This window comes from Pseudoliparis swirei, chromosome 4 (genome assembly GCF_029220125.1).
Source record: "Pseudoliparis swirei isolate HS2019 ecotype Mariana Trench chromosome 4, NWPU_hadal_v1, whole genome shotgun sequence".
In the NCBI taxonomy this organism is placed as follows: Eukaryota; Metazoa; Chordata; class Actinopteri; order Perciformes; family Liparidae; genus Pseudoliparis; species Pseudoliparis swirei.
Genome location: NC_079391.1, coordinates 15,993,340 through 16,016,385, shown reverse-complemented (window position 1 = coordinate 16,016,385; position 23,046 = coordinate 15,993,340). Strand labels below are relative to the sequence as shown.

The window sequence follows — 23,046 nt, the reverse complement described above, 5'->3', positions numbered from 1 at the left end:
GTCATGTTTACTTGATAAATAAAAAAAGTGTTTGCTGAGTGACTGATTCAACACACAGACTGTTGGCACCCGTCTGGGCTCCCACACGGCCGTATCTCGTTATCTGCTGGATCACATGTTTTCGTTTGCTCCCTCAGATGTTTCTCTGGTGTCCACTCTGGTGTCGGCGCCCTACAGCGGCTGTATGGAGGTCAGTGTTAACGGACAGTCTCTGGACTTGGACCAGGCCATCCACAAACACAACGACATCCGCTCACACTCCTGCCCCCTGCTGGACTCTCACCAGTGACCAGTGTATTAGTCTGCCAAAGCTTTTGGACATTGGCAGTTCATTGAGGCAATGGGGATTTTGTTTTCCAATATATTGATAAAAAGCTTTGACCGGTAGGGAGACGTTTTGGATTGGAATGTTTAAAAACAAAAGCTGGACCAGGCGTTGTGGTTGCAGCTGGAGCCTTAGCCCAGGATCACCCTGTCCTATTACTGTGATGACACTGCTGTCTCCAGGCATTTGCAGGGATTGTCAGTCTTCTCAGTTTAATGACTCGGGGAAGGCAGCTCGTCAGCCAATGAGCAATGTCCCCTGTACTAGGCAGAAGATAAGATAAGGGAACATTGCCTCAAAAACTGCCCATGACTCACAGCCTCTTAAGCCCAGAGGAACACACAGGGCCTTATCTGTGTCCAATGGTTGGTCTTGGCTCCGCCTACTATGCCTCGCATCCTGTGCAGATCTGACTGGGACTTTGTAGGCTGTGACTCTTCGCTGCAGCAACGCGGCTGATCGAGCTGTGGTCATGTTGCTTACATCCAGTCCACCTAAGACCCACGTTGCAACGCTTGAAATAACCAAGTGGTCATGTAGAATCTGATGAAATGGGGAAAAAATGGAGACCAGAAATATTCATCGGCTACCCTACTCAGAGAAACTGTGTGACTAGGTGCTCAGATCTCCATGAGTGTTTGCCGCATAATGACTTTACGGGTTGTTGGGGGACAAAATCAATCATATTTGCTCCTAACAAGCTGAATCCCCTCCGTCATACCACAGCAGGGGTGGCGTGGTATTAGCCACTCCTTTGTGTGACGTAGAGAACCTTGCACATTGTTTCAGGTAGCAATGGACTGCGTGTGAATCTTCTTGATTTCCGCTCGACTAAAGCAGCACTCCATGTCTGCCTGCAACCGTAACGAAAAAAATCAACCATGTGCCTACAAAGAATAACCAACCCAAACATCACAACAGCTCCCCTCCGAACATGCGAGTCCCTTCACAAAGGTGCAGGACTAACACACAAACAGAGCTAAAGCTTCTCCTTGTCACATGTTGTAGTCATTGCAGTTCATACACTACGCATTACCACCTGTGCATTTGAGTTTTATTCTTTTAAAGACCGGACTGACACCCAATAATCTTCAATCAGTAACCTCTTCACAAAGGCCCCTTCTTTCCTTCAGAATCACCCAAACACATGAATACCTGCCATATACCCATCTGAGGATGATAATTAGTCTCAGAAGCACAGGGAGACAGGAAGCGGCCGTCACCAAAGAGAGAGAGAGAGAGAGAGAGCACTGCATTGCACCACACAAGCTACTGAGAGAAAAAGAGTGTGCTGTAATATACTGAATTTGTAAATAATGTGACTGTACAATGCTTTGTAGAAGACGGAATACAAAAACACGACCTTCTGCTCACGGAGGTTTCCTGCACATTTAAGATGTAACAAAACGGTAATCTGAGTCTCTGAACTTCATCTGCTTCCTGCAAACATTTAAAGCGACAAACAAACAAATATTTTCTTGAAGTAGGAGTTGGGTGACAGGGTTTAAAATATCATACATCTGGGACTCAGATTTCTACATTTTATTTTCTAGGTGCTGAGCAAATAAAAACACAATAAAACAAAGAACTACAGGAGTGTTGTGACTGAGAATGCCAAAAGGGCTCCAGTGTTATTTTACTTCCCTCTAATGTAACATTTTATGACGAATGAATGCCAGAATATTGAGTTTGACAAGTTTTTTTTTTTTTTGTATCATGTGTTGTTTATTGAAATTGTCTTTTTAGTTTTCACTTTTAACTGCCAGTATGTGTACAAGAGCCTGCCTTTTGAGTTTTAACTTCCTTTAACAATGCAAATCCTATTTAAAAATAAAAGCAGTTGTATGAACATTATAGAGTAAAATTGTATTTTCAAAAAACGCATTTGTATTCTGTGTGGTTACTGTGTCCGGCATGTTTATGTTCCAAACTAGTGTTTTCTAATCCAGCTTCTGGCTGAATTGAGTTGAACAGACTAATTTGAATCTTCTTGAATTTAACTTTTTTATTTGTAAGAAGATGACGAAATGTGTGATTTACATGTATAGTTTCTTAAAGCTGAACCAATACTATGAAAACACCTGCTTCTTTAGTTCAAGTATTTTATAGCAGCTACGGCATCCCGTCCCACAGCAGTTAACATGCATCATCAATAATATATATATATAAATAGTGGATTGACTTTAAAGTGCACATTTAATGATTCACACTTACATAATGAAGTAACAGCAACATCATCGTAGTTCACTTTCCGTTTCACATTTCTAGAAAGCCCTTTTAATTGCTCATGCAGTAGTTAGCATATAGTGAGACAATGGAGACCTTTAGTTAACACAGATTAAGAATAGAAACAACTATCTCGTGAATAAACTACGATACACCTATTCACATGTAATATAAGCTTCTTAAGGCCAGCTTTAGGTTTAGGTAAAAACGTTTTTGGGAATACACTTATTTGCTTTTTTGCAGAGAGCGAGGGCATCTTCTATTTTTATTCTAGGAAATAGTGCACAAAGACTTTTCTGTGCAGATAAAACTATGGAGATTTATAGTGTTAATTAGTGAGATTTAAAGGCTCTGGTGGGTGGCCCCTCCCCCTGTCACCAGTCAATGTGCCAAGTTAGCGTGCTGCTGAGAGGTATCGATCTCCTCGTGCAACTCGCGAGACGCAAGAAACCCAAGAGAGCAACAAAAAAAGCCGATTTCCCAACCGTTTGCTTGAATGAATTCACATGAAAGAACGTAATGGTGTCGATATGATGACACGACTCAGCTACCCGTCTGTGTGTCTGTAGCATATCTATCAGTACAGTGTCGCTCTCTGGTTGTGTTCCACCTACAAGGTCACCCATGAAATGTCTTGTGCTATGTTCAGTCCGACCAGATCAAGATCTTATTTCTCCGTCTCGCGGCTCAGCAGGCGTACGGTGGCGGTTTCTCAAAGGCGCTGTCGGCGGATCCGTAGAGGACCGGAGCGTTGGGTGTCAGCATGTAGACCCCCGGCTCCTGGGTGGCTCCCTGAGGCTGAGGCTGAGAGGGCTGCTGGCTCTGGGTCTCCTCAGACAGGCAGGGGTTGGAGGCAGTGCCGCCCTCGGGAATCATCTGCGGAGTCGCAGGGGGCTGGTAGTTGCTGTTATGCTGTTGAGGGGGGAAGAGCCAAAGATACCGACATTAATTTCTGACATTTTTATGTGAGGCATGGTTTTTATTCCCTTCATGTAGTTTTGGTTGCAAACACAGGTTTGTAAGCAAATGATAGCAATAGTCACCCTGTTCACCCTGTTCTAATGGTAGGGGAAACACTGGAGTTGATAAGCGTGTCTTCTTGTTTGATCAATACGCAACTGAGGTGCGCGAATGGACCGAGCGGCCAGCTGCTGATCACTCACTCAACAGCCCGACCTGCTCGAACAGACGGTGCGCGCACAGCGCGGCAAAACATTTTTTGGGACCACCGAAGACCCATTTTGACCCAGGAAAAACCCTGAATTATAATTAGCCAACCAAAATCGTGTGAAAATTAGGTAGTAATAAATACAGTGAATAAAATGGTACAAATATATGTTAATAATAATTTGTGGCCCTTTGCACCTGTTGTGGTTTAAATGTGGCCCTCTTGGCCTCCGAAGTTGAGTACCCCTGCTTTATAGCATCAATCAACAGGTTCTTGGATGACCGTCATCACAAAAAATCCTTCCATGAAACAATACCAGACAACGAGTCATAACGTATAAGAAGAACAAAATGCCATCGCTAACTGATGATATTTAGTAAGTACGTGTATTGGCTTGGTTAAGTGTGTTAGAACGCTAATATTAGTTGATTAGCAGTAAACACTAAAGGACAGCTCAGGCTGGTGGGAATCAAGGTTCAAGGTTCAAGGTTTTTTATTTGCCATCTGTGCCTAGACCGGCAGTCCAGACACATCGGAATTATTTTTGCAGGGTTCTCCGAGTCAACAGAGGTACAAAACAAACACACTATAATAATAATAATAATAGTAACCGTAATAATAGAAATATTAAACATATTTTTTAAAAATGTATAGTTGTGCATGTATTTGATCATAAAACAAACTATTGGACAAATTAAACTGACTTGATGATGGCGCAAGATGAAAAGTTACAGGATCCAGAAACCAGTAACAAGTCGGCTTTTGAGATCTTGCACTGAAAACCACACGCGTCAACCTCCTGGTGGCGCGAGAGGAACAGTCAGGATCGCCTGAACTGTGTTGGGTTCATCATCTGGGCACCATGAATGATGATGTCATAGTCATCCATCAAATAGTTGTTGAGATGTTCCGGTCTGAACCAAAGCGATGGACCGACCACAGCGTATAAATATAATTTCTGTGTGATGACGTAACCGGGTTCATCCCCCAGGAGATCGGCAGGTGTCGTGGCAGCAGTGCAGACGCTCGGTTCTGGTTCTGATCAGGAGCTTTGATGTTGGAGTCAAACAGCTGTGCTAGTAATGGGATCCAGTGCTGCTCATCTGGTTGCTAAACTAATGGACTGGAAAGGAAGATTGGCCTTTTCTCACAGTAAGAATATTACAAATAACATGAACTCATTTTATTATTCACACTGCTCTCCGACAGTGTGACGCATGTGTCGTCTATCAGGGGTTCTTTGTGTGTGTGTTGTACCTGCATGCTCATTGGGTAGTTGGGGTAGGTGGGCAGAGTTTGACCTGAAGGGCAGAAGCCAGCGTAAGTGACCATGTGCTGCGTCGGGTTGTACAGGATGTGGGGGGGCGGAGCCGGGCTGGCAGCCACCGGAGGAGTCGGCTTCAGCTGCAGGAAACGGGGGGGAAACGATGAAGCTTGAAGGCAAACGTGAGTGAGCGTGCAGCTACACATGAAACACACGCTGCCTCACATCAGAGGGATGGAGTATGATCAGCACGTATAATGAACGAGATCAGAGAAATGTATTATGCCTCTGAAACATTGACTCATGGGAATATAAGTCATTAAGTAACTCATGTGTGAGCAGTAAGTGTCTGATCATGTAAGTGAGGCAGTGAAACAAACATAAATCACTCTTGTATTTCAGACAAAGCTATAACGTAACGGATCAAAAAGAAGGTGAAACAGTATTCATCACAGGGCAGTATTCTGTTGCTAATGCAGGAACATGTCGATCAGATTCAGACAGAGCACACTCCTACTTTCAGTGATAAATAAAACCTTTCATAGCTTTAAAACAAGCTGGAGGGAGCGACTTGTCATTCAAATAATGACGCGCACACCCTGGAGCTGAGGAGCCCATGATGTCCACACGACAGAGCAATGCTACAGCGTTCTCCCATGTGCAGTGGGACTATGCGGCCTGCAGGCAATAAGGAGAGGGAAGGAGATGGAACACACAAGTGGATTGAAAATCTCTCGTCACAGTCCATTTGCGAGCCATTTAATATGACAAGCTTATATGTTCCTCTCAGGACTCGGGCTGCGATTAAATCTTCTTTCTTTTTTCTTTTCTTTGCCCTTTTCTGGCCTTCACAGTAAAGATGCACGTCTGCTCACCATGTCCTTGTACGCTCCGAGCATGGCGGCGGTGATGATGCCCAGGAACAAGCCGAGCACGTTAAGCACCACCGAGGCCCACAGCAGGCGGTGCAGGTGGATGACGTCCCAGCAGCTGCTGACCCCGGTGAACGCGTAGTATTGTGTGTGGAACTCTGTGCTGGAAGTGGAGAGAGCAGGCGAGTTGGTCCGAATCGCTTTGCATCTGGCTTCTGGCCGTAGGTCACAACGCGTGTGTCCAAGAGGTTTTCTGCACAGCATCGCGGGGAAAAGCACCGATCTGCTCTGTGAGCCGGGGGATGCTCAAACTAAATGTCTTGCCATTAAAAAGGGGAAATGTATGGCAACCATCTTCCACAGCAAATAACAGTATTTTAATTATTTTTCAAACCTTCCAAGGAGGGAAGAAAGCAAATAATCCCTCACACTGTCTATTACTTTATGACTTTATTTTGGCTAATAACTAGTAACGTAGTTGCAAGAGGGGGGGAAAGCTCTTCCTCTTTGGTGTGCGCTCATGGAAAAGTCAACATCTTGAGTTTGAAAGTTGGCTGTGGAATAGTAACTTCTTTGATGCAAGAAGTTACCCACATCCTAACTGATGTTTCCAACAGTGGAGCCTGTGGATGCAGCCAGCATTGGAATCTAGGACGCTGAACTTCCACTGCTCTCTACTTCACTGTATTCTCTATTATAACATTATTATTATTATTATTGATATATATAATGAATACAGGCAGCCAGCTGTATGCTGTGTGTGTGTGCACAGACAGCTCAACGGAGGCCGACAGCTGGTGGGGGCTCACCTGGCGCAGTTGTACAGGTAGCAGCAGTAGCAGGTGTTGCTCCTCAGCTTCAGCTTGCACGTTTTGTCAAATGAACGGCACGTCACCTGCAGCGCGGGGAGGTCCGATGTGTTAAAGACGCTCTCGGAGCTTTTAATCGTTTGTGTTCAACGTTTTATTGACCTCAAGAAAACAAATACAACAGCTGGACAAACAGTTTGGATGAAGATGTCTCTATCTCAGCATATCTTTTATATCTTCTATTTGCTTATAATTCGATGCACAGTAAACGAGTTGTTGCTTTAAATGCAGTAACGTCATTGGACCACTAGATGTCATGACACACTTTGTGGATTTCTTTTAGAATTTAAGCAGGAAAATGCTGCAAGAGCACCGAATATAATCCCACAATTAACCTAAAAGGCGTTTCAAGCAACATTTACAACAATAACGGAGACGCATGTAGAGCGGTGGTCGTTAGTTTCCCTGCATCACCTCGGTGTAGTAGCTGTCGTAGGCGTAGCCGGCTCCACTGGTGTAGAAGTCACACATGTCCTCCTGCAAGGGCCTTATGTCCTGGTGACGCAAAGATTAGAAAGAGAGACAATCATGAGGCGCACAATAGACATAATTGTTGTTGTTTTTGTTGTTGTTTATTATTCATGTATTAATCTGACGTTGGATGGGCAATCATTTGGGCGATCTTGTTTCTGCCTGCTGGCCAAACCGGTTGTCATTTAATGTGTGGATATGTTTGTGTGATGGGATGACTGTTTGCTGTGTCGAGTGATGCAGATGTGTCTACGTGCAGATGTGCCGGATGTGTGTGTGTTTAGGTGCGTGTATATGTGTGGACGTCTGGCTCGGTGAAATGAGGTGACCTCTTTTTATTTATTTTTATGTATGTATTTTCCTGTACTCTAAGTGGGTGTACTGGTGGGTGGTTTTGTTTGTGTCTGTTTGTATATGTCAAGAAAAAGATGAAAGACAATGGAAGTGTCAGTTGAGTGGATGTTTGCTGTGTTATGTGCCTGTCAATATTTCCTAATATAAAAATGTATACAAAAGAAAGAAAGAGAAACAAGAGACTGATTTGTTGAATACACAAACACACCACCTGATATAGAATACACCGCAACTGTAATCTAAATATTTCCCCTTTTTTTCTCCTGTAAATCTCTATAATTTATGGGTTTTAATATCGATGCACCTTTTGCATGAGCTCTGGTTTGTGTTATTCTGCCCGTCCTGTTTCTGTGTCAGCAGTGAAGCTTTACAACGTGCGGCAACTCAAACCCGTCCGCCGCACTGCACTACGAACCCGACAGCAATAAACCTCCCCGGGCTCGATATAATGTGAAAGGTAATGTAATAATTATCATTGTCCAAAGCTTGAAGGTGCAATAAATATGAATTTTACTGTCCCGTGAGCGCAAAATAAATGTATCTGCAGAGGGTTTGATAGCACTGTTGATCAATATCAGTGACTCAGTGCCATCTTTGTAAACTCTCTGGCTCATACTCATTAAGATACTCATTAAAACTCATGAGGCTGATGTGACAAACTGAGGTGGTGGTGTCTGCGTCTCCAGAACGTCTCAGCTATCCAGTCAGGGATCAACCGTGACCTTGTTTGACCTCGATGCAGTTTCTGTTCATTTCCTTTTCAAGTAATTCAGGTTTTTTTGTACGAATTAAATTTCACATATAGTCATTTAGTCCTGGAGTTGTTTAAAATCTAGAGAGTTTGTAATTGTCCTCTGACTGATGCCGTAAAGGGGACAAATGATCTTAAACTGACCAGCTGTGTTTGATGAGGCTTCTTCCTGTGAAAACAACCAAATAACAAGGAGACAAAAACCTTTGTGGAATTACATTTAATAAGCTAATTATTTTAAAAATATTTTTGGGGGGGAAAAGTGCATGCATCTTCGTTTGGTGCATAATTTGTGTTTATATGTAGTGTGTATTTGTTTCTCACAACTTTTTGACTGAATCAGCCCGGCTCTGCGGGGTCCTGAGCTCAGGTGCTCTGGTCTGTCTGGTTCCTCATCTCAGTGATGTGTCTGTGCCGGTCTTAATATGCGCCTGGAGGCCGAGTTTCTGGAGACCTTAGCATGTGTAATTACATTGGTGTATGAACGTGTGTTTAAGGGTTTGTTCTAGCGAAAAACAGGTGATTAGTTCATATTTCTCTCTTTTCAGTGCAAGCTTGTAAATAGATTTTATACTTACGATGAACTCTGACGCGATGATCCCGTCCACAATGGCACAGAAGAAAGACGCAATGACTCCGATGCTGATGAATATGATCGCTGCCACCAGCTTAAAGAGATCAAGAGGATGACGTCATTTTCCTGACTATTTAATAACTTGTTTATTAATCAATATGCCAGAATCTGTAAATATAAAGTCAACTTTTACATTCTTATCATAAGCTGTGTGTGTGTGTGTGTGTGTGTGTGTGTGTGTGTGTGTGTGTGTGTGTGTGTGTGCGTGTGTGTGTGTGTGTGTGTGTGTGTGTGTGGCCTAATTGGTTCTCAGCAGCGTCTGTCCTGCAGGTCGATAAAGGAAATGTACGGCTCTGCCAACGCAGAGGTGCTTTGTGGGTAAATTTATGGGCAGGACATAGGGACGGCCTTTTGTACTAGCAAGGTCAATCTAATTCTCCCAATCTGATACACGCACACACAAACACACATGCAGTATTGCTTATCTCACACAATTCTGCAAACTGAGCCCAATAATCTGAAAACTGATTAATAACCTTAAATCTGGGACACACACCATTTAGCTTTTACTGTAATACAAAGTACTTTTCTGTCATTACCCCCCCCCCCCCCCCCACACACACACACACATACACACACACACACACCCTCCCTCCCACCAGCAGACCCAGCTGGCTGATCACAGATGTCTGATCATGAACTTTATCTCCGAGCATCGTTTACTGTTCAGTCGCTCCTCCAGGACCGAACTGCTGCATTGAAGCAGATTAAAAACACACTTTTTAAAAAATGGATCTAATGGGAGGTACGGTTAAAAGCAGTTTGTCCCCAAAAGCAATAAAAAGTAAGATGGTAGAGTCGTTTATATTGTCATTAAATAATCTTGATGTAATCAATTTAGCTAATGATGCTGCATTGATATAATTGACTTGATGCTTTTTTCTACTTTTCTTCATTTCGGATGCCATTTAAAATCTTCAGTTAAAAACAAATAAATAATATAATGTATTTAATCCATGAAGCCCTTTCCTGGTTAAATTATGCTGATGAAGTTGAAGTAGCACAAGCAAGTAATTATTATTGTTTACTTTTCTAGTTCCCAAAGTCGAACATCAAGAGTTTTTTCCGATTGATTTTATGTTTATTTTTCTTGTATTTTTTCTTCTTTTTTGTCAATTGAAACCACTAACCCTTCAAAAGTAAGACAGTTCCTCCAAAGAATGGATGATAATTCATATTTTGAGTCAACAGCCTTTTTCACTTGAATTCACACATGAATAATATAGTTAATGATGGCTGAATTATATTTAGCTGCATTGCTCTGGTTATTAGTAAAAACCTGTGAAAGAGGTCAACATGTGTTTACATGTTATGCTGTAAAAACAAACAAAGGATTTGTCTTTAATCTGAAAAAAATATATTTCTAATAAGTATTCACTTTCTGAGAGCCGAGGCTGACCCATGTGATGCGAGCAGGATGAATCGTTGGAGGCACTGCACACCTGCTCAGGTGTGTTCACTGCATGAGGTTCAGGTTGACGTGGAGCGTTTCTGGAAATGGGAGATTTCCAAATAACATCAACCACAGGCTGCACTTAAGGCTCAGAAACCTTTAGTAAACGGATATTAGAACAAGGGATGTTTAAAATAAATATTCCTGAATAAAGTGAAATAATAGCCGGGCTGAGAAAATACGCTTTTTTCCCGGCCGGTTTTATCTGCCTCCGGCCCAGACTCTCCACTTCATTAGCGGTTTAAATGACTCCACTTTTATGGGCTGCAAGTGGGAGATGAGGCCAGTAGCAGAGACAATAGAGCCTGACAACGGCATTACTTCACATTACCTTAGCGCCAGCTGCCAGCACATAAAACACCTCGACACACACTCCGTTGCCAAACCCCAGAATCTCCCCCGATACAACTGAAGCAGAGAGAAAAATTAAATGCTGTAAAAAATGAAAGACTCACAGACACACGGGAGATGGTTTTCTGCTCTCAGGAGTCGAGTCAGTGAGGAAGTATTAAACGGACCAGTGGTGGAAAGAAACAAAGTATAATTACTTAAGCGCTGTCCTTTCTCAAGTATTTCCATGTTATGCTACTTTATACTTTTACTCGATTACATTTCAGGGAGAAATATTTGACTTTTTATTGCACTGCATTTATAGTGATAGCTATGTTTACAAGTTTTAAAATGTTACTCCTGTTATGCTTCTTTGTTAAAGTACATTTAGCTGATATTACTTCTGTACTTCTACATCAGTAGGATTTCTAAATTAGCCACTTTTACTTGTACTGGTAGACTATTGAAGACTTTTTATATTGGGTTACTGGTAACATTTCTTATGTATGCAATACTTTGTATGGCTAATTAAAGGGAGCAGAATCAATTGGTGATATGTCATCACTTTTTAAGTTGATTTGGCAAAACTTGTTATCAAACGGTTGCTTATTTACACATCCAGCAGGCGTGGAGCAACATTATCATTCATTTGGAGACCTAATGAACGTGAGACCAAGACGTACTCTTCTTTTAGCTCAGTGTTTGGTATATCTGCTCCTACAGGGGACATATCGAGTCCTTTAGTTTCTAAATGCTCCACGATGTGCACCAGCTGTTGTTAAGTGTGTCTGCCGGGTGGTGATGAGCAGGTAGTTTAGTGAGCTCTTGGAGCTTTTCTTCACTGAAAACAGCTGCTTCCTGATTCTTAAAATGAAGGGAGGAGAGAAGTGAGAGGGAACCAAAACAAAAAGTTGTTGGCTGGAAAGCTAAACAATGGGCTGAGAACTTGTTATGAAGCTCCATAAAATTGCTATAAGAGCTTCAGATTCATGTGATAATTCTGTGTGTGTTCATAAAAAATGATTTGATACATTGTTATTAAAATATCCACTATAGCCACTGAAGAACAAAGAGGACACGGGATGAAAGCTTTGGAGGAGAAGAGATCAGTGGCAAAGGGATAAAGACACAAGGCGGAATTTTTTGGCTTCAGTAAAGATACCCATCATGTTATTTAACTAAAGTCGCTGACCGCTGCAAGGTCTTTTCCCCCCTGCTCAGTGGCCCAGTGACCAATCACGACCACAGCTGGACACGCTGGTAATAAGAAACTCGTTGGATAAAATACGGCCCTTTGAAAAAGGCTCCCGCTCGGCTCTCCGAGCTGCAAGGTGACCAAAAGGACGACAGTCCGTGAGCTACGGGCGGTAAGAACAAAGAACATGAGCTACACGAAGCAGTTAGTCATAAAGAAACCCGACAGAGGATCAGGGCAGTGGAGCCTGTTTTAGGGGCAGCAGGGTGAGTGCAGATAGGAGTTCACAGACAGGAAGTCATGCTCCACCATCGTTTTAAAACATTTTGGAGCACAAGATAAGACGAAAAAAATAATAATATTGAAATTCAAGTCATAAAGATTTAAAAAAGATTTCTCCAAGAGACGTCATGGACCAATGTGTTCATGGAAAGGGCCTCTTGTTTTTAAAGCTTGTTATGTGTACGCTGTTGATATTTACGCTCTCTCACACAGACAATAATAATAAATAATAAAAAGTCTGTGTTTATGACCATAACATTGTCTCAATCTGAAAAACGCACTCTAAATTTCCTCTGTTTGTGTCACATCTTCTAAGCCAAGCAAAACCACAAACTAAACCTTTATCAGGAGTGATGTCACAGACATTTTGTCGATATTTGATAATTATACTTATTTGTAGTCGATGCCTTCCACTTTTATAGCACCACAGTAGATGTGAATCCCTGGGCTGAATTTATCTGGTAATATTCACACATTTACTTGCTTTGTATTTATTTGTAACAATACATATTTGTAACAATATATTTGTAACAATACATATTTGTAACAATATATTTGTATTTGTAATCATATTTGTAACAAATATGTCTGACAGGTCAATTCAATATTCTAGATCAGCGATTCCCAAACTGTGGGCCGCGAGAGGTCATTTACAATCAATAAATAACATGTTTTTAATTTTCAATTTTGAAAAGTTTGAAATTAATATACAAATATTTATGATTTAAATTCCGTGTTATTCTTTTATCTGACCTATTTTTCTGACCGCCAAACAAAACAATGTCAAATGGGGCGCCCTCTTGTAGTATTAGTTTATGTTTTGATCAGAGTTGTGATCAGCGCTGCCATAGCGCACTACGCGCTGTGCGTAGGGCACCAAGTCCTGAGGGGGCACCACAAAATAGGCAACTTAAACAATCCTCATAGTTATAATAATTATAATGCCGATATTATTTCAGTCTAGAAATATTAGGCGCCTTATCGGCATGTATATCACAAAACAGGCAGAACAAGAGAGATGTTTAATCGCTCAGCACCCCCGTTAACACATCTCGGGTCGCATTGCTCTGTCTGCCGTGATGCGCGCCGACACATCCGCGCACACAGCAGGGTTTTTCCTGGGTCAAAATGGGTCTTCGGTGCTCCCAAAAAAAATTTTTGCGCGCTGCGCGCGCACCATCTGTTCATGCACGTCGGGCTGTTGAGTGAGTGATCAGCAGCTGGCCGCTCAGACAATTCGCGCACCTCACAGTTGCGTATTGATCAGACAAGAAGACACGCTTATCAACTCCAGTGTTTCCCCTCCTATTATAACAGGGGGAAATCTGACCACCCGTCACCCTGTAATTTTCGTCTACCCCCCGTCAACTCTTCTCGGCTCAGTGTTAAATTGCGGCTTAGGCACGCGCCCACAGAAAATTATGAAAAAGATTAGTTGTGGACATAAAAATACACACAGACACACACACACAGATAGACCGAGCTAAGGATCTCCCCGCACTTTCTCCTGGCTGAGATCGCTCCATCATGGCCTCCATCTGCTGCTCTGTGAGTTCAGAGGAGTCGAGGCCTGTGAGATCCAGGAAGTAAGGGAAGAGCTCTCAGATGTCCGGCATTGTCGGCACGTTGGTTACAGTAGTTCTTTAATGAGCAACCTCGCTCTGCCAGCCGGCTCTCGTGTTACAGTGCTGAGCTTCAGACACAGGATGGGAAGAAGACACCTGTGCGAGAGGAACACTGTGCCACATGGGCCTCATAAGAGACACCATAGACCGGCACTAGTGTGGCAGCGATCTCATCATTATAGTTTAAAGCACAGGCCTGGGAGCCATGCCGGAGAGGCAGACCGATACAGCAGGTAGTAAAAGTCTTTGTCGATGTCTTTTCCTCTCAAACAGACACACGTACGCACACACGCACGTACACACACTCACTCACACACACACGCACACACATTGAAGAAGTGAAACAATGCAAGGACTCAAATGGAGTGAGAGCCCACAGAAAGTGTTATTTAGGAGTCTTATCTTCGTTGAATTAAGCTTTCGTTTGAGCAAGGATGGATTTTCGGATATCAGTCAGTCGCGCGCAATTCCAGGATGCTTTATTTTCATTGGTTGCTGGATTAAATTTTACCCAGATACAACAGATACGTTTTTTTTCTGATACGCTATTGTGTAGCCCATTTCTTTTTTTTGATTGGCTAATAAGTGGCACCTCACAGCAGAACTCCAGGGGAGCGCTTGATTCCACCACGGTGAGGGCAGCGCGGCCAGCTCATGTTGGCGCTCTGCGGCACATTAAATAGCCGAGAGATTTTTTCAGCGTGAGAAATACGATGTGTGGCGGGAGTGCGTGACTTAAGACCGAAATGCGTGAGTCTCACGCTCAATGCGTGACACTTGAGAGCCCTGACATCATAACAGACTTATTGCAAAGGTTGTCTTCGAAAATTCACAACAACAACAACACACATTATTTTTAAGCAACACAACCACTTGGGTTTGATTAAAACCTCATGGTTTGACTTCAAATAAGTATGTAAACTGTCATAAACATAACTTTAACCGTAACAAAAATCTAAATGGACTTTCCATAGAAACTATTTAAACTATTTTGGCAAGTCTTTACCCACCAGGGCATAATGAACAAAGCCAACATTTTTGTTGTCACTATTTTTTTCATTTAAGTTGTGAAAAAAAGAAGACGATGTCAACAAATACTTTGGAAACCTTTTTGTTGACAAAGTTGCCACTGATTTTAACTACTAAGTGCTAAAACCTCAAAATGTCCAATGAATAACATGCGGGCAATATAATACTACTATATAGACGACTGGTATATCAGTGTGTGTTGTGAATATTTAATGTGGCGAGCCGGGTGTCGCTGTCTTGCGTTACCAGGGCTCTCAAGTGTCACGCATTGAGCGTGAGACTCACGCATTTCGGATCCCAAAGCTCAGGTTGGGGGAAGGATCCATGGGGTGTACTTCCCAGTGCAGGTACTGCAGCCAATTGGCACATGGGAGTGGTCACACCTGCAGCCCATCAGCTGATGAGAGAGAGAGAGAGTATAGCCGTTTCTCAATATGCGCTACTTTTCTGTACTGACTGAAACGTCATCAGTCGCGGCCCGGGTACATGTTCCAATTCAAAGTTCGCTTCTTGCAAAGCACGGTCAAAATGCCCGGATGTGACTTGATCCTCCCACTTTCCGGAGGATGGGTCAGAGGAGACTTGTGCGAACTCTGGCCAGCCGATATCCCAGAATGCATTTCACCAGCAACCGGAAGCAATAGCGGAGGAGAAAATCTGATGGAAATGTCACTCTTGCCTGTCTTCAAAACTTGAGAGCCCTGCTACATCATTTTAATGTTGACTAAAACAAAACCAAAGAATGACTCAACGACCATTTTCAGACTAAGACCAAAACTAAACGTATGAACTCTGGTTCCAATAAACTGACACTGGGGATGTTTTATAATCAAATAGTATTTCAAGCTGAACATATTTTAATTGAACTGAGAAAGCTTCGCTCCTGTTGTTGTTGCTGCACTTGTTGGACTCTGTTCTCACACAACGCTAACGTCTCCGCTGACTCAAACACGTTCCGATAGAAAGCAGACTCGTTTCTACACGGTAGATGTTTGTCAACAACCCTCAGTAGTAGGATTTAGCATCTGTAGCTCGATAGCTAATTAAGCTAACACTGGCAGAAATGTTTCCAGCTGGCTCGTTTTAAAACAAGAATCCAGTGAAAGGAGTCTTGAATTAGACTTCTTGATGGCTACATGCATGATATCGTGACACTGAGGCTAAAGACTGAAATAATTGTGAGTATGATGAGAACAAATGTGACTCGTTGCATTCAAACACTTCTTAACAGACAAGCTAGGTTACAGTTAGCCTATGCTTTATTGGTTGTATTTTTAAACACCTGTGAATTGAACTTTGATTTGGTGGCATTTGATTTGTATGAGCAACAGTAGCCTTCCAAGCTACTTCTGGCAATTATTTGACAATATTTAGCCTCACAATGTCACATCAATTGTAGCACTGATTATAAAACAATGTATTTAAAAACCAAACATCTAGCTATTTGGGCGCAGATGTCAAATATGTTCTAAAACTACTGTGAAGTCTGGAATTTTGCATCTGGAGATGCGTGGAATTTTTAAATGGAAAATATGTGGGAACCGTGTCATATAGAGAACCTTTAAAATCCAGGTTGTCCAGGTTCACTCACTCTTTTATTTCTTCCTTGTAACTCTTTTTTTGTTCTTTTTCACTATATTTTAAGTAATGTCTGGTACATAATAAATGCTAATGAACCTGGTTGTTATGTCTTAGATGTGAAATGACAATTGCAATATTCCAAGATAGGAATATATGAAATACGAGTCATCAAGAAACCTAATTATGAAATAACACTGTATTCTCATCAACTTCCAAACTTCAACTTTTTAGCAACATTAGATAATCATTGGGACAAATCACCAGATGGAAAACAAGGACTCCCAATCTGCCGAAGCTTCTGTGTCACAGGTGTCCTCTTCTGTCCTCGCTGGGTTTCATGTGCTGTGAATGTGATACTGACTGAAACGTTCGGGAACAGTTTCAGCTTCTTACGGACCGTCGTCACAAATGAATAGAGATCAGTTCATGTTGTGTTGTATTTCTTTTAGAGCAGTCTCAAACTCTCAAAGTGGAGTTTCTAATTTTGTTCTTTTACTTTGCTCACCAAGTTAGAAATGTGAGAATTGTAATAGAGTCAATAATCTTTGTAGACAGGTCTTCAGTCCACCTGTGAGTGTTGGACAGACAGGCACTTTGATGATGTCATACTTGTGTGTCCCTTTCTGCAATAATGCAGCGCTGTCAGTAGCTGACCGATACTAATACAATTCCCCCTCTTGTCATAGAAATCTACAGCCAATCACGTTCACTTCCCTGGACCACAAACCCGTCACGTCCTCTGACCCAGGCACAAGGACCAAGAGGACATTACGGCCGCCATCCAGTAATCAGATTTGCTTCCTGCTCATAATAGAGCCATTTCCAGTAAAACAGTTTAGTGAATTTGCAAAGTTGGTAATATAATCTTCTAATTTACGGCATATATATATATATATTTATATATATATATATATGTCCCATATTCCAGGAACAATAACTCATTTTTAGATAATACATATTATACAATAATATATATTAAGATAATACATCTGAAGCTTGAAAAGCTGACAAAAGTCACCTTGAGAGAGAAATAATAAAAGGCGACACACAACTCGAGCTGTTGATGTAAACAAAACCTAAAACAATCACATTGAAAGCATTTGCCAAATCATGTAACAACTGCACAATCCTTTTTGGGCCACTTAGGTGCAGCAGAACAAGTTCTTAACACGTATTTTCAGCTTTAAAACCACGATAAGGCGTACTTGTTAGCACATCCAGTTATGGAGCAACATTAGAATTAATTGGAAGATTGGAAGTCCAATATTCACTCTCTTTAGAGATCTATTTGTGTGTCTGCCAATCTGTATTTAGCTGCTTAATACTGCACTTAGCTACCAGCTGTCATCGTCAGAGGTTATGTAAATGTACTTAAAGCTGCTAAATAATTAAATACCAAACATGCATGCAACAATAACACATCATATATAGTTGAGTCTAAATGAAGACCATGCAGGTGTTACATGGGATGGAATGATTGTAAACATCATTTAAATGTGTTGACATGAGAGTCAGAGGAACAGACTCACCATGGGTCTGCGGTTTTCCACCAGGTGGATGCCAACAATACCCAGAAAAGCTCCAAAACTCAGCTGAAGCAGATCACAGTGGAAAAACATCATTAGAGAAAACACACACCATCTGATAACCATGGTGTTGATTGGCGGGTTAGTGCCACTGTTATCAGTGTCAGGACAACAAATACATTTAAGGTGAGAGAATGTGAGACAGGTGGTGTCCGCCACTCACGGTGATGCCGGCGTGATATCCAGCGACTGGCACGTTGTCTGTGCGCGTGGCCGAGGTCAGACCCACAGCCAGCACCACCAGAGCCAGAGCCAGCAGGGACACCGTCACCCACAGAGCCGCTTTCCTCCGACGCAGGTAGTGAGCTGAGGATGGAGACAGGAGGACCTCTTCATCCCAAAGCGCAGCCTCATTTTATCTCACGAATAAGCACGTATTCAAATCATGTCACAAAGCTCTTGTTTAACTTCTCCGGTTATTCTTTTGAGCAGTGGTGGAAGAGTCCAGATAATTTACTTAAATATACCAGTACAACAATGTAAAGCAGGTGAAAGCCCTGCACTCATATTCTCACTCAAGTAATTATCAATATAAGATCCAAAAGAGTAAGTACTGTAAGTGCTTATATCTTGCTAGTGGAGCTGCATGTTTTATAAACTTTATTTTTCTCGTTTTTTCACAGCCACAGGTTTTGTTTTAGATCACCCACCAATAAGGGTTTATGTGCATGAACTGTGTTAATTATTATAGATTTTTTAAATGTCAATCAGCAAAGTAACCTGTGGAGGAAGAAGTACTCTGATACTTCATTTAGGTAAAAAGTAGAAATACACCTTAAAGCAAAGTATACTCTCCACCTCTGTAGAGTATGAGTATTTCTAAAAGGAATTAGCCATTACATTAGCTCTGTTTCCTGCCACGTTCCCATGTCATTAAATTAGAGCAAACTCGAAGAAACCATGTTTATAATAATAATTGTGTTGAAGATGCTGTGTAGCCTGCCTTGTGCCGCCTACCTGCTGGATCCACTACTGCTGCCGCTGTTGGCTGACTTTCAGGCTGCTGTTGCTGCATGTTTGCCTCCGTGGGGATGAATTATCTTAGGAAATGAATAAAAGCAGAGCAGGCAGCTGAAGCAACGCTTTGAGTGGCGCTTTTGTTGTTGTTGTAGATTCAAAACAGAGTCAACATCCTCCACAGGCAACAAGATTATTCCTCTTATAGTTGTAACAGCTTATGATAATAATAAAAAATACGGCTTCATGCAGATCTTTAAAGCTGATTCTGAGCGCAGACGAGTTCAACTTTTCTTGAAGCCTGAGAGAGAGAGAGACAGAGACAGAGAGAGAGAGAGAGAGAAAAAAAAGAAGAGAGAGACAGAGAGACACAGAGAGAGAGACCAATCATCTTCCTGCATTTACCTCAGTGATCAATTATTAAATCATCTATTTTATGTAAGTTTAATTCAGCTTTAATACAGGACTTGTGTTATAATAATCGCGGTATATGTGGCTAACCCCTATATCTTATAATGATGAGAGTTTTAAAATGTATTTTCTTCATAATAAAGTGAGTTTCTTGGTGGGTTAAGGCTGTCACGTCGGACTGGTCATGATGCTGCAGCGTTGATGTGAGTTTACAGCGCCCTCCATCGGTCAGCATTTGAAAAACAAGTCTTGTGGCCATTTATAAGATTATCCGGTGTGTTTTTAAATATTAAACAAATAGCAATGTAACATTCAGATGCTTGCTATTGTTTTACACTCCATTCAACCTTTGGCTTATATTATTAAATTTACAAAACAAGTGAATGCTCTGGTGTAACTGGTGATGTATATATTATCAAATCTGTGGTGATCATTCAGATCGGCAATATCATAGTGTGTAAACTGTAAAGCTTAAAATACCCAATTAACTGAGTTACAGAAAAATTATTTTGCTAATTAATTGTCATTGTTACAAATAGAAATGCAAAACTTTCCCAGTTTTAGCCTCTTGGGTACGTATTCTGTGTTTTTCTTTGTCTTTTGTGATGATAAAATTAATATATTTGAGTTTTGGAAAGCTGGTTAAACAAAATAAAACAAGCAATCTGATGATATCACCTTGTTTTTTTAGAAAATTGCAGTCAACAATGAACCGATTAACTGCGAAAAGTAATCTGCAGTAACGCGTCAGTCCCACACAAAACATGTTGATTTTAATTATATTCAAAATACCATCCTGCAGTAATGGGCGCACGTTTACTTACATGTCTGAAGCTGTAAAATGATTATAAAAGAATATAGAAGTCAAGGGTGGAAAACTGGTGGCATAGACAAAATAAATGCTCTTCTTCCCCCTTTCAGTTCATTCACACAGGCTTCTTCACGATAAGCTGAAATCTCGTGAATCCGTATCTCAAAAGTATTATAACTGAAGTAAAATATTTTACTTGAAACAAAGTAATCCTACAAAGTGGCCGTACTACTTTTATTTAAGTAAGAAGTATAACTTCTTCATGTCTCTCAGCAATGTCGGCATCAGGACACAAGTGGGCAGAGTTGAGCTATAAAACTTTCATTTATTTTGACTGCATTACTCAAAACATCTTGAAGACCGTAATGAAAAAGGCAGAGCCCTCAATTAAAGTGTGTTTAAAGCACAGAATACATGTTAAAACAGCTATAATGTGGATGGAGGACAGGGAGAACGCAGATACCTTTATGTACCTCACAGCCATAAACTCATACAGTGTGACCACAGTGACCCCCAAGGTGACGTAGCTACGGAGGAGTCATACTCTTTTCCTTTCAGCAGCCCAGGAGCCATGACACCTTCCGACAACAGAAAAGTGGTCACGACCTTTCAGTTTCAGTACATTTGTACAAGTCCTAGATAATAAATACTTAAACAAATAAATCTGCATGAATTACTTGAGTATTTCTATCTAAACAATACTTATGTGCGATACGACACTGCATTTTAGAGGGAGAAGTACTCATTCTTAATCTTATCACATGCAGTTACTGCTGACAGATTATTAGAATTATTAACTCAGAAAACATTACTACACATTAAACTACCTAATATATTGTAGTACTTGTACACAGTATGTTTGGCGTAGCACCAACCGATCTGGCCGGGGTTTAAGAAATACAGTCCTAATTCATCAGGCAGAACACCACCCAGCTGAAAAACATTCCACATGTCACCAACAAAACTCTCTCAAAAAAAACCTCTTTATTGCATTATATTAATTTATTTTAATGTTTTATTGTGTTAATTGTATCTTCCTCCACTTTAAAACCTTTACTGTAAAAAAAAAAAAAAAACCCCAAATGAACATTTAGTAATTCAATTTATATACATGTATTCATTGAGCTCTATTATAAAGCATAGTTTCATTATTCATTCAGGTATCAGGTTGGGAAGCGACATGTCACATACTAGTTACAGAGTGAGGGGATAAATACTGGACCGCTGTGGTGTTGCAGGTGTGGGTCACATAACCTGTTGTCAGAGAGCTTGGTGTCGTTTCAACTGTCCCTGCAGTCCCTCCGTCGCCCTGGATGTTGAACTGTTCATCAGCCGGCTCTACAGCCAGGTCAAGGTCAGAGATACGCACGTTACTGTGAGAACAAACGCACACCTGGGTAATGTCAAGAGCTGTGCGCGTCACTGATACCAATGTTGACCGGCAGCAAAACGTCTCTGACACGTTTACCTGTCGTGGCGTGATAACGCAAAGACGTCCTTGTGAGACTCAGCGTATAACTTTACTGAAGGTGTGCAATGTGAGTGCCTCAATTTGTTTACACAGTGTATGTGTGTGTGTGTGTGTGTGCGTGTGTGTTTTGACCTCAGGAGGACAATAATAAGGACTTCATCACGCTTCTAATAAACCAGTATTTCTGTTTAGGTGTTTGGGACATTTTGGTGGAATGCCCTTATTCACTGAATTTCTTGTGTTAAGTAAGCAAGATGCCGAGAAGGACACCACTCTCGTGCACGTGAGACAGCTGGCCAGGAAATCACAGAATAAAACCACTTGTTAAGCAAACAAGACACATAACACGTTAATCAGTGAGCGCTTGAGCTGCTGGTTTTGACACCTTTGAAAAGAACCACGCTAATCTCCCTTGTTTCCAGTCTTAAAGCTAACGTCGAGCTTCGCTCACACTCCCCTGGCTATAACCTGGCAAGAAAGTCAATAAGTACATGTCTAACTATCTGCATCTCCAACCATTTCCACTGCAGAAACCTTTTCAAATGCATACTCTCCGGGAAGAAAGTGTAGGGCACTACCTTGAGAAAGTCCATCGTTTTGTCCATGGTCTCACTGAAAAGATCACCCCCGGTCTCTTTGACCTTTGTGACGCCGCTTGCTCTCAGGAAGGGGCAGAAATACTTGGTGCCAGGCTCCATGTACCGGAACAGGATCTTACTGGCTTTCTTGGCTTGATCCTCATCCATTTGTATTCCTCAATATCCTTCCACAGGCGACAGGGGCCTTTATAGTCTTTGTTTGAGTCCACGTTTGCCGATGGGCTGCTCCACACAGACTGTCTGGAAGCCCAGATCTGAAGTCTCCTGCAGGCCTTCACACACTGGGATGTGAGGCAGCTTCAGGCGGGAGTGATACTTCCTGTCTCGATTGGATGCAGTGTTGGCAGTGCCATCAAAGCACAGTCATTACACCTGAGAGTCCCTTTCACACACATGCAGATCTACCTGACTCATCACCTCGCTGCAAAGGGATCTATCCACTCTGTAACACCGGCACAAACCCATGTGCACGCTGCAGCGGAAGAGAAGGGAACAGAGAGAGAACACAAAGACTCAGGAAACGTGAGAATGAGGATATGCATGTAGTGGGCTAGTAATGACAATAATGCAATGCAGCAAAGCAGAGAGATAGTAGGAGAGGGGGGGGGGGGGGGGCACAGAGAGAAATAAAGCACCCTGGGCTAAAATAAAGCGTCTGCACAGTTGTGGTTTTGTACTTTTTTTGTTCTTTCTTTGTCTATTTGAACCTCATCGCTCACTCTATTCCCTCTAACAGAAAGAGTTAAAAAGTCTAAAAACCTGCAATGTTTCACCCCAGCGTG

The 23,046-nt window shown here is 41.8% G+C and overlaps 2 protein-coding genes across 9 annotated transcripts in view; one reads left to right on the top strand and one right to left on the bottom strand.

Annotated features, from left to right (window-relative positions):
- Window positions 1–17,239, top strand: part of gas6 (growth arrest-specific 6) — a 33,060-nt gene extending 15,821 nt beyond the window's left edge. Inside the window, exons 15-17 of one of the 4 annotated variants that reach the window (XM_056412167.1) lie at window positions 138–190; window positions 4,711–4,871; window positions 5,073–5,165. In XM_056412167.1, coding sequence (XP_056268142.1) covers window positions 138–190; window positions 4,711–4,761 — 104 coding nt within the window. In that variant the 3' untranslated portion in view covers window positions 4,762–4,871; window positions 5,073–5,165. Of the gene's footprint in view, window positions 1–137; window positions 2,210–4,710; window positions 4,872–5,072; window positions 5,166–5,837; window positions 5,927–17,115 lie in introns of those variants that run through there. The other 3 variants (XM_056412166.1, XM_056412168.1, XM_056412165.1) reach the window with 3 other exon arrangements.
- LOC130192308 (transmembrane protein 255B) lies at window positions 2,023–22,791 on the bottom strand. Of its 5 annotated transcripts, XM_056412171.1 has the most exons (12): window positions 22,244–22,791; window positions 21,386–21,532; window positions 20,658–21,127; window positions 18,973–19,273; window positions 18,179–18,321; window positions 17,959–18,021; window positions 8,879–8,968; window positions 7,139–7,219; window positions 6,665–6,750; window positions 5,859–6,018; window positions 4,977–5,123; window positions 2,023–3,463 (listed from the first exon to the last, which is right to left on the bottom strand). In XM_056412171.1, the coding sequence occupies exons 4-12, from the start codon at window positions 19,028–19,030 to the stop codon at window positions 3,239–3,241; spliced, it is 1,053 nt and encodes a 350-aa protein (XP_056268146.1). In that variant the 5' UTR covers window positions 19,031–19,273; window positions 20,658–21,127; window positions 21,386–21,532; window positions 22,244–22,791; the 3' UTR covers window positions 2,023–3,238. The 5 variants fall into 5 exon arrangements, with proteins under 5 accessions (XP_056268146.1, XP_056268144.1, XP_056268145.1 ...); XM_056412169.1 differs by having other exon boundaries at window positions 20,658–21,532; XM_056412170.1 differs by having other exon boundaries at window positions 18,973–19,055; window positions 20,658–21,532.
- Between the last annotated feature and the right edge of the window lie 255 nt (window positions 22,792–23,046).

Coding starts and splice junctions, on each gene's coding strand:
- LOC130192308 (XM_056412169.1), bottom strand. CDS start 19,030: ATGCAGCAACAGCAGCCTGAAAGTCAGCCAACAGCGGCAGCAGTAGTG. Junction 18,022..18,178: donor GATATCACGCCGGCATCACC/GTGAGTGGCGGA, acceptor GATCTGCTTCAG/CTGAGTTTTGGAGCTTTTCT. Junction 3,464..4,976: donor ACTACCCAATGAGCATGCAG/GTACAACACACA, acceptor CCCCCTCAACAG/CATAACAGCAACTACCAGCC.